This window comes from Cervus elaphus, chromosome 18 (assembly GCF_910594005.1).
Source record: "Cervus elaphus chromosome 18, mCerEla1.1, whole genome shotgun sequence".
Classification (NCBI taxonomy): Eukaryota; Metazoa; Chordata; class Mammalia; order Artiodactyla; family Cervidae; genus Cervus; species Cervus elaphus.
Window position 1 is genome coordinate 22,602,361 of NC_057832.1, and position 12,027 is coordinate 22,614,387.

Sequence of the window (12,027 nt, forward strand, 5' to 3'; positions counted from 1 at the left end):
ATAAAGTTTAAGTTCCTTAAAGTTTTTTCTGTTACTCTGGGGCACAGACATCAGATTATAATTGAATTCTTGTAGGTGGACATGAAATAATGTTCTACTTCAATACTGGCCCTGATTATTTATGGTAACTATAGGAAATTCCACCTATGAGAAAAGTTAGGGAACATTAGAATGTAGGTATACTAAAAATTCTGTTGCTTGTGAGTTGGTTTTTTTTTTTTTTTTTTTTGATGAAACAGAAGAGTTTAGGGGCACCAAAAAGTCCTTCTGATTTTTATTGTGGTTTTAATGTTTGATTTATTCAAGTTACATTATCAAAAACATAGTTCTTTAAATTTTTAATTTGATTTACAAATCAATACTAAGTGATCTTTGAATATTTAGTTCCTATATATGGACTTAGCTAATTGAACTTCTGCAAACATTTTAAATTGCATTTATGAATTTGTTATATTTGATTTCCTTTTTATGTACTATTAGCAACTGACAATATTTAAAGTACTTAAGAAGTCCTTATACATATCTATTATTGTGAAATGTATTGTAAATTTTAAGTTTCCTTAAATCTTCTAATGCTGTACATAACTCAGTCTTTCCTCTAGTCGAAAGATACTTTCCCATTTAGGAAGCAAACGACTCTCATCTCAGGTAACTTAGGTTATTCTCTACCAAAGGCATAAAATCTGAAATCTTTCCATACTATAATCAAGGAAGATGTAGCATCAAACATATAATTTTGGAAGTCACCTAATTAACATGCTTGGAATTACTAATATCTAGAGATTTTTGACAGAAAAGCTAATATGGTACCTGTAGGAGACCCTGAGTAAGAACACGGAAGCTTGTTTATTGTCATGTCAAAGACTCTAGAATGTTAAGAAAAGGACATTGACATAATCCACCTTTCTAGACCCAAGTTCTACACTTGACTTCATAGTCCTACTCACAGAAATCTGCAGTTCCCAGCCAGTTTGCCCATTTGATTTAATTTAACATCTATTCAAATTTTAGGTAATGCAGATCTTTTCTGTCAAAGTCTAAAGATAGCTGACAATGAAGGAGTCCTAAGATAATGAAATGCCTCGTTGTCTAAATCTAAATTCTGTATCCCTTTATATTCTCAGAATCAAGCAACTTGTACAAGTGTTTCAAATGACATATGGTGGAATTTAGGATATCTCATATAGTTTTTTGTTTGTTTTTCTGACTAATAGCCACTTCTTCCATGGGTAGGCTAGTCTAGTGGCATTTCTAAAGAGTCATTCCTGAGATATGAACTACAGAAATGACCCCTGAAAGTATAGTCTTAAAAGATACAGACAGCAAAACCTGGACCTCTCTCTACTCTGAGAATAGGAGTGACCATAAACTGAAGAAGGCTGAGTTAAATACCAGACTGCACTGGAAAAACACTACATTAAAACAAATAGCCAAATTATGTTTCAAAGGCCATATGGATAGTTTTGAGATTGCATTTGTTGATAAAGAGGTAAAAAAGAATTCCTCAATATTTTTCAAAGATTAGCAAATGAAATATATACATCAATAAAGTCAGACCTAATTAAAACTTAGGAAACAATAATCTTCTGATTGATCTAAAAGGGTAAGAAATCAAGTCAGCCTCCTAAAATTTCATGAATACTACCTGGGGTACAAAATTTGTCAGGTTTTGGGTGGCTGTAAAGAAATGAATTACTAATAGAGTTTAGAGTGAGAGTTGCCCATGGGTGGGTTCCTAACCAAAGTGCTATCATTACGTGAGCTAAAGTTGTATAACTTGACCTCAAATTACCATATCTGCTTCGGTACATCTTCCCCTACACCACTAAAATAGAAGTAGCTAGAAGGAAGCTAAGCTGTAGGGTCTTCTTTAGTCCAAATCATCTGGCCGTAAAATGGCCAAGCAGGCAAACAATCTCCATATATGTAATAAAGACAGCCTTCTCACGTCAGGGCAGTCTGATGGTCACGGGGACTTTGACTGGGTATCCTGGGCTGATATCAGCATCTGAGTCCTAGAACACCGGAGCTATCAGATTAGAATGAAATTAAGATGTCTCTAAAATAAAATACACTAAATGTGTGCTTTTCCTTTTTTGCTAATTTTAATTACATGTCATGTATAGATTTTTCTAAAATATCTTAACACAAAAATTTTTTTTAACATTACAAGTAAGACTGAGGCACCTGTTGACCAACCTCTTCAAATCTAATATCTTCTTTGAAGGTAACCACCATTATCAGTATGAAGTGTATCTTTTCAGTTCACTTGCTATGAAATTATATGGACATATTTACTGTTAGAAAATGTATTTTATGTTGCTGTTTTTTTAATATTTAAAATGAATATACATGTTCTGCAGTTTGCTTTAGTCACTTGAGTGTCTTGCTATATCTTTTTTTGTATGTCAGTAAATAGACATTTATTATGTGCTCTTCCAAGCATTTATATATGTGTTAATGCATTTAGTCTTTATTATGTTGTTATCATCATGCCTGTTTAGAAGCTGAGGATTCTGAGGGAAAGAGCAATTAGATAAATTGCCCAATTTAGTGACAGCCTCTGTTTTGGATTCTATTCAAGGAAGACTAACCCCAAGTCTCCTCTCATGGTGACTATTTCACACCATCTCTCTGAAGTACATTAGCCCACCTCTGATACAATATGTATCAACCCAAAGCCCTGTGGGCCCATCTTTAGTGAACTTGCAGTGACTGAATGATATGCAGACACTGTTTGAGTTTAAAGATGCCACCAACCTGGACTGATGATCTGTTTCACACTCGATAATATACATGTTTCAATGCTATTCTCTCAGATCATCCCACCCTCACCTTCTCCCATAGAGTCCAAATGTCTGTTCTATACATCTGTGTGGTGCACTGGGATGACCCAGAGGGATGGGATGGGGAGGGAGGTGGGAGGGGGGTTCAGAATGGGAACACATGTAAATCCATGGCTGATTCATGTCAATGTATGGCAAAAACCACTACAATATTGTAAAGTAATTAGCCTCCAACTAATAAAAACAAAGGAAAAAAAATAAAGATGCCACCAAGTTCCTCATTAAGCTCAGCACTTTGGTTGATAATAGCACAAGCCAGGCAGGGTGGTGTATAAGGTGTGAGTGTTTTTGAGGAGAATAATCCACATAAGAACGCAGAGCAGACCCCATTGTTATGCTGCTCCAGTTCCCTCTGCTGATGTCTGATCCGTGGGCAGCATTCCATTTACATCAAAAACAACATCAATCTAGTGGAAAACCTGAGTGACTCACACCATTACTGTAGGGAGCTGGTTTCTGTATAATATGATCTATAACATCCTAATTTCACAGAACATTTTTCATAACAGCTGCTAAAATTGTGATCAAATCCATTAAACTCTTTTAAAGGATCCAATGTGAATCAATACTGAAGCTAGCCTTAAAATGCAGGTATTTTGAGGTGATGTCCCACCCACTCAAAACTGCATTATTGTCAGCTGCTTCATACCTTTGCTGTCTCTTTCTGCAGTGTTTATTGATCCCCTTGTGTCTGCTCTTCTTTTGTATTTCTAGCTGCATTTGAGTCAGAGATAAGCTGTTTCAGAGTCTGAAGGGTCTGGAAGAAAGAATAGAGAAGAAAGGAGAGGAGGGGAAAGGGAGTTTTCCTCTGCCTCTAATGGACAGCAGAGCAAGAAGCCCTGAAGAGAAGGGGTAGAGGAAGAACCCAGGGCGTTGGGCTATGAAGGCAGCGTTTTCTGTGCTGTTGACTAAGGTCTCTGCAGAGCGGAGTGCCGGGAGAGAACATGGCCGCCTAAACCCTTACACTGTGTGCTTTTTTTCGCGCGTGCGTAGTCGCTCAGTTGTGTCCCGCTCTTTACACTGAGCAGCACGTGACGTAGAAACGTTGAACCAGCGGAACCATCGTCGCCCACAAAACTGACAGCGCATTTTTCCATCCAAACATTTTATTTCTTGGGTAAATACCCAGTCAAATAAAATCCCTCAGTGTTTTTGTTTGTTTTTGTTTTTTTCCTCCTAATGCTATATCCTTCTGGGAATTTGCCAAATAAGCCCTTGATGAGTATTTTTGTTTGGAACATAAAGTAAGACTACAAAGAGGTTTCAAACAAGGCGGAAGATTGCTTGTGAAGTTTAAGACTTGCGAGTGGCCTTCTAGGATGAGGCTAGGCTTCTGAGGCCTGCGCTGTATCCAGTCTTCCACAGATGAAGTGCGATACGGTCAGTAGACAAGTTAGTGACCACTCAGCCTTGGTTTTCCTACCTGAAAGAGAAAGCTGGGCTAGAACCCCTAAGGCTCATTGTAATATTCTGATTCTTACATGACGTGATTTTAAAAAGCCAGCTTCTACTGGCCATTAGATCATCCCTTAGTTCCCAGCAGCAGAAGTCCTGCACACATTTTCCTTCTCTCTCACACACGCCCTGTAATACTTCTGAGGCAGGTATTATTTGTGGTGTCTTTACTAGTTGCTTCCTCTGGACATTTGTTCCAACTTCCTTCTGGCATAAGAGTTGATGAAGTGAAAGTTCTCAGCTCAATTCCAGTTTACTGGTTCTTTAAAAAAAAATTTTTTTTTTTTATTCCTCAGGATGGGAACACAGATTACTGATTTATAATCCATTGTTGCTGTTCAGTTGCTAAGTCGTGTTCAACCTTTGCGACCCCATGAACTGCAGCACCCCAGGCTTCCCTTTCCTTCACCATCTCCCAGAGATTGCTTGGCTTCATGTCTCTTGAGTCAATAATGCTATATAACCATCTCATACTCTGTCACCCCCTTCTCCTTTTGACTTTAGTCTTTCCCAGCATCAGGGTCTTTTCCAGGGAGTTGACTCTTCGCCTCAGGTGGCCAAAGTATTGGAGCTTCAGCATCAGTCTTTCCAATGAATATTCAGGACTGATTTCCATTAAGATTGACTGATTTGATCTCCTTGCAGTCCAAGGGACTCTCAAGAGTCTTCTCCAGCATCACTATTCAAAGACATCAAGTCTTCTGTGCTCAGTCACTGCTGTAAAGAGACCCTGAGATCTTTGTTTCCAGGCCTTCAGAAATTGTTAATTGGATGTGATGTGTGGTTGGCCCCTGGGGTAATGGATCTGAAGCACTGCCTCTCAGACTTTCGCTAACTCTGCAGCTAATAGGTGCTCTCCAGTGGTTTGCACCCAGTCAGCGCTGGCTGATGATAAAGCAAGCATCTGAGATTGCCATTTTGGGGTTGTCCAAAACCAAACCAGGCAAATTACTGAATAGCCGTGGGGCCAGATTCCAGGATAACCTCTGTACTCCCAACGCTGCTAATAAGCAGTTTTTGTGTTCCCTTACTTTATTTGCTCAGCATCGAGTGATGAGGTAGCTATCGCAGTCCTGGATGTTGTGTACTGTGCTGGGTGCTCCAGAGCTCAGGTTCTGTTGCACAAGGAATCATCCTCACAAAAGTAGAATGAGCTTCTTTCTTAGGTCTTTTTGTCACTGGGTAACCAAAGCTGTTACTAAACCAACAAGAGAAGAAATCATCTGAGAAATAATTTTGCTAGAGCTTTCAACTTCTTCCTTTTTTGATACTCTTCCATATCTATGAAAGATTAATAATATTTCATAATAACCTGTTGGAGAAGTGAATTTCCTAGTCACATCATATGTGAATTGACAGCTGAAAACCCTGAACTCTAATTGCATTAAAATCTGATTCTAATAATTTGTTCAACATCAGCTAAGTTGGCATGCACAGGCTAGTGGCCTAGGAGTCAAGAAACTACAAAGGTTTGGTAGCTCATCAACTAGCTATATGGATGAGGACAAGACAGTCAAGTTTTCTGAGCTTCAGGAGAGCAAAATATATACTTGGCTACTCTGTCTGTTGGAGCTGTTGTGAGGAATAAATGAGATTGTGTATGGGACAGTTTTGGTATTATAGAATGTGCAATCCAAATATGAGGTAGATACATTGTAAGATATGTGTGTACAGCAGTGTATCTAAATTATTGCATTCCTCTATGTTGTATTTCCATGTTTTGTATGTAAACAAGAGCTTGTAAAGTTGATTCTCTCCCAATGATCACAACTCTTAATGGGCAGTTGAAAGTTCAGAATTTGTTAGAAGGATGAAATTGATCAAGGGGATTATTTTTTTTCCATTGACATGTGAAAAATAAAGAGACTACTGATTAGAAAATATTTAGCTGTCTTTAAATATACCTGAATGGTCTGACTTTTCTGTTATCCACTTTTCTTTCAAATATAGGAAATGAAAAGGAAAACCTTCTGTATATATTGTTATTCAGTGGATGTATCTCTCAGGGAACAATGTATTTAATTTTGTCAGAACCATATGCCAAGCACCATGTTCCATAGATAACAAAGGTACAATCTGAGATGCTTCCTTGTTTTTATAACATAATATATTTAAGCATAGTTAATACTTAATAGTACTGTGGAAAAGAATTTCATGGGCTAATGCCACTGTGAAAAATTGTTTACTCTATTAATATTCATATATGTTAATATTTTCTGCAACTCAGTTATTTGCTTCATTTTTAATAATTTAAATCCAAGACCCACTTGATTATCAGTTTCTTCAGCATTATTACTTCATTTGATGACTGGCACTCTGAGAAGATAAAATAGGATTAATGATGAAGCTTCATTATATCTAAGGAGTGGCTACATGTACAAATGTAAGGAGTAGTACCATTCCAAATAAACTCACCCAGAGAATGCTTTTCCTCAGCCCGTGCCTTCGTATGTTCATGGGAACCTTCCCTCCTCCCTTTAGATGGTAGCTGTTGAGTCCTGACTTAGTCTCTGGGCAGCAAGATCAAGGGGATGGAGAGGCAGACTAAGGAGAACCACATCGGATTCTCCCTCTAGCCTTTACCAAGTCATCTGGTGTGACTCTCTCTTTTTTTTTTTAAATTTTGAGTTGTTTTATTTAAAGACTTGAACATTTTCCTTTGAAAAATCAGTGTCTTTTATGGTGAGGAGAGTAGATATCCAAGAAAAAGAAATGAGACAGAGATGCATGCAAATAACTTGGAATGTAAACTTAGAAGTTAATAAAAGGAAGTTTGGAGAGGATATATTTATTTTTAACTTTTTAGCTCTTATACTATATTTTTTATCTTCTGGTTTTTTTGAGATATAATTGATATTCAGCACTGTATAACTGATATTCAGCAGTTTAAGGTGTGCAGCATAATAATTTTACTTATATCATGAAATGATTACCACATTAAGTTTAGTGAGCATCCATCACCTCTTATAGATACAAAGTAAAAGAAAAAAGAGAAAAATTATTTTTTCCTTGTGATGACCTAGGATTTACTCTCTTAAGTGTTATATATAACATACAGTGATGTTAATTGTATTTATCATGTACATTATATTCCTAGTACTTATTTATCTTATCCTGAAGTTTGTACCTTTGACTGCCTTCATCTAATTTCCCCTTCCCCCAACTCCCACCTATGATAACTACAAATCTGATCTTTCTTTATGAGTTTCTTTGGTTGGTTGCTTGGGACAGGAGTGTTAAGTATAATTGACCTATAACACTATGTTAGTTCCTGGGCACAACACAATGATTTGATATTTGTATACATTACAAAATGACCATCACAGTGAACCTATTTACCATGTGTTACTATACAAAGATATTACATTACTGTTGACTGTATTCCGCACTCTGTACATTTTATTCCCATGATTCATTTATTTTGTTAACTGGAAGCTTGTACTACTTAATCTCCCTCACCTGTTTCATTCATTGCCACATCTCTGACCACCACCCCTGCTGGTTTTCCGTATCTAAAACTCTATTTCTACTTTGTCACGTTTGTTTGTTTTGTGTTTTAGATTTCACATATAAGTGAATGCATACAGTAAATGTCTTTCTCTGTCTGACTTACTTCACTTAGCAAAATACCCTTTAGGTCCATCCATGTTGTTGCAAATAGCAAGCTTTCATTATTTGTTATGGCTGAGTAATAATATGTATGGACCTAATATAATAAAAATAATAATAGGTATGGACCTAACAGAAGCAGAAGATATTAAGACGAGCTGGCAAGAAGACACAGAAGGGCTATACAAAAAAGATCCTCATGACCCAGATAATCACGATGGTGTGGTCACTCACCTAGAGCCAGACATCCTGGAATGCAAAGTCAAGTGGGCCTTAGGAAGCATCACTACGAACAAAGCTAGTAGAGGTGATGGAATTCCAGTTGAGCTATTTCAAATCCTAAAAGATGATGCTGTGAAAGTGCTGCACTCAATATACCAGCAAATTTGGAAAACTCAACAGTGGCCACAGGACTGGAAAAGATCAGCTTTCATTCCAGTCCCAAAGGAAGGCAATGCCAAAGAATGCTCAAACTACCACACAATTGCACTCATCTCACATGCTAGCAAAGTGTAATGTTCAAAATTCTCCAAGCTCCAACAGTACATGAACCGTGAACTTCCAGATATTCAAGCTGGATTTAGAAAAGGCAGAGGAACCAGAGATCAAATTGCCAACATCTGTTGAATCATAGAAAAAGCAACTGAATTCCAGAAAAACATCTACATCTGCTTTATTGACTACGCCAAAACCTTTGACTACATGGATCACAACAAACTGTGGAAAATTCTGAAAGAGATAGGAATACCAGACCACCTGACCTGCCTCTTGAGAAACCTGTATGCAGGTCAAGAAGCAACAGTTAGAACCTGACATGGAACAACAGACTGGTTCCAAATAGGAAAAGGAGTACATCAAGGCTGTGTATCGTCACCCTGCTTATTGAACTTATATGCAGAGTACATCATGAGAAACGCTAGGCTGGAGGAAGCACAAGCTGGAATCAAGATTGCCGGGAGAAATATAAATAACCTCAGATTTGCAGATGGTATCACCCCTATGGCAGAAAACAAAGAGGAACTAAAGAGCCTCTTGATGAAAGTGAAAGAGGAGAGTGAAAAAGTTGGCTTAAAACTCAACAGTCAAAAAACAAAGATCATGGCATCTGGTCTCATCACTTCACGGCAAATAGATGGGAAAACAATGGAAACAATGACAGAATATTTTCTTGGGCTCCAGAATCACTGCAGATGGTGATTACAGCTACAAAATTAAAAGATGCTTGCTCCTTGGAAGAAAAGCTATGACCAACCTAGACAGCATATTAAAAAGCAGAGACATTAAACAGCAGAGACTTTGCTGACAAAGGTCCATCTAGTCAAAGCTATGGTTTTTCCAGTAGTCATGTATGGATGTGAGAGTTGGGCCATAAAGAAAGCTGAATGCGGAAGAATTGATGCTTTTGAACTATGGTGTTGGAGGAGACTCGAGTCCCTTGAATTGCAAAGAGATCAAACTAGTCAATCCTAAAGGAAATTAATCCTTAATATTTATGGAAGGACTGATGCTTAAGCTGAAGCGCCAATCTTTTGGCCACCTGATGTGAAGAACTGACTCCTTAGAAAAGACCCTGATGCTGGGAAAGACTGAAGGCAAGTGGAGAAGGGGATGATAAGGGGATGAAATGGTTGGATGGCATCACCGACTCGATGGACATGAGTTTGAGCAAGCTCTGAGCATTGGTGATGGACAGGGAAACCTGGCGTGCTGCTGTCCATGGGTGGCAAAGAGTTGGGCACAACTGAGCTGCTGAACTGAACTGAATATTCGTGTGTGTGTATACACATCTTCTTTATCTATCAGTGGGCAGTTTATTCTACTTCATCCATAATACTAGTAAATTACATACTTGTGATTTAATTGCTTTTTGTTTTGCTTGGATAGCCTACCTTGTTTTGTTTCCCCAGTTATTTTAAATTTGCTGTTGAGGTAAGTTCTTTGCTGGTCTTTCTAGAGAGTTCAAAGAAGAACAAGCTAAATTTTCAGAAACTCTGGTTTGAGTGGAAAAAATATATATAAATATTAAGACCAAAGTGGTATAGCCCTTACAGTTACAGTTTTGGTAACTTTTGCTGTAGGAAGTTTATGCTAATGGTCACCTTTTGTTATCTGCTCTTGACCTGGCACCTGACTTTTGTAGGTTTTGTCTTGATTTCTAAGAGCTGTCAACTTTGATACACCTTCTTCTCACATCTTTCTTTATCCAACACTTCAGCATACATTAATGTAAACATATAAATACAAATGAGTGCTTTGTATAATTATAGGAAGGTTTTATGACCTGTGAATGTTAGATTTTTGTTGTTGACTTTGGTCATGTTTAGTGTTGGTTTCTTTCTGTTGGCTTTGTACATTTCTCCTAAATTTCATCTTTGTTACCTTTGTTACCAGACAGACCACCATGATTCTCACCTGTTTTCCTGCCTGGTGTTACTGATAACTTTGATATTTTGTTTTCAGTGTCCATAGTCTCTGTCAATCCTCTGCAAAGGTTTCACAGATTATTTTGCAATATTTTATTTTTAGACTTTAATGAAGCAGTCCCAGAGACAGAGCGCCTGGATTCAAAAGCACTGAAAACTCGGGCCCAGCTCTCCATGAAGAACAGACGCCAGAGACCGTCTAGGACAAGACTCTATGACAGTGTCAGCTCAACTGACGGGGAGGACAGTCTGGAGCGAAAGGTGAGCACCCCTGACCACTTTCTGACTTGCGGCTTTGGGCTGTATCCTTGTTCCTACAGCTTACTGAAAATAATGAGTTTCCTGCAGCCAGATTCTGTATTCTAGTTGAAAACAGCTGGAATAGTTCACTTCTTTGTCTCCTAAATTCTTATTCACCTCTATATATTGTTATAATTCAAATTCTTTCTGTACTCATTCAGTGAACTAACAACCAAGAGCAATATCCATAGTGTCATATTTCATGATGGTGCTTTTGATATTCAGCTGTTGATTTTTCCTGGTGGTGAATAATTAATGCACAAGTCATTGTTTTTATTATGTCTTAGGTGTCTGTGTTAGCTACAGTGATAATATGGTACACTGTTGTGAACTATACAGTCTCATCTGTAAACCCTCAAAAATTGGTTTTCATAGGATTTACTAAGGAAAAAAGGTCGGTCTGATTTCAAAGTAAGTATCAAATGATGTTCAGTGGCATAACCTCCTTTATAATCTTTTATACCAACAGCCTTCGAACAGTTTCTATAACCACATGCACATTACCAAATCACTTCTGCCCAAGGGTTTGAGAGCTTCTCCAGAATCAGATTCTGGTGCTTCGTCCCTCACTCCAGTGGCTGGCAGGGTGCCCTTCTCGTCTGACCACATAGCTGAATTTCAAGAAGGACCACTGTACTCGGAAGGGGAGCCTTCCTCCTCTGTTGGGGAAGACACTTCACTCTCCTCTCCTTCAAAATCTGATCATGATACGGAAGAACTGCCTTGCCACAATCAAGCCACCACCACGAAAATACTACAAGAGAAAGGTACTGTTAACTTTGGGTTTTTTTAGCTTTTGTTTTGTCTGACTTCACTAACGCCTCAATCTGTGATACACAGAAACAAGGGCCTGTGTCTTTTGCTTAGTTAGTAATTGAAACTGCTTTCCTTTTACATTGTGGGACAAACGAGCTCCCTTACTTTTTTATCTTTTCCTATCTGATCAGTATTTCACTTCCTCAGCAAGTTTCTTGTTGAAGGAAATTCTTCAGGAGTCCTAGAGATATTAGATAATAGCATCCCATAAAGTTTCAATAAACACTAACATACTCATATAGAAAAAAAATACATATATATATATATGGAGGTAAAAACAGTATAGGTCTTAACCCATTAACTGGTTTTTAGTTAGAAGAAATTTTCACAGTAATTTATATTGCATAGAAGATGATAGAAAAGCTATAATAAAGATAATACAGCAGGATTAGTCCTTAAATTTTAAAATATGCTCCTAGAATTAACATGAGAATCTCATAGCAGTGCCAATAGACTATTGTCCTTTGAGTTGTATGTTTTAATTAATGGAAGTAATAAATTCTTGCTTAAACAAGTTTAAGTGATGCAAAGATGCACAAAAAATAGGCTCATTTTCATTTATTTTATGTAACTAGAGT

General features: G+C 37.7%; 1 protein-coding gene and 1 pseudogene across 13 annotated transcripts in view; one reads left to right on the forward strand and one right to left on the reverse strand.

The window, feature by feature from the left end:
- PPP1R9A (protein phosphatase 1 regulatory subunit 9A) overlaps window positions 1-12,027 on the forward strand; it is a 321,267-nt gene that overhangs the window by 278,700 nt on the left and 30,540 nt on the right. For 8 of the 13 annotated variants that reach the window (XM_043872339.1, XM_043872345.1, XM_043872347.1 and 5 more), the window contains 2 exons: window positions 10,437-10,594; window positions 11,103-11,400. In XM_043872339.1, coding sequence (XP_043728274.1) covers window positions 10,437-10,594; window positions 11,103-11,400 — 456 coding nt within the window. The remainder of the gene's footprint in view (window positions 1-10,436; window positions 10,595-11,102; window positions 11,401-12,027) is intronic. The other 5 variants (XM_043872350.1, XM_043872349.1, XM_043872351.1 and 2 more) reach the window with 2 other exon arrangements.
- Window positions 1,214-1,308, reverse strand: LOC122675051 (annotated as a pseudogene).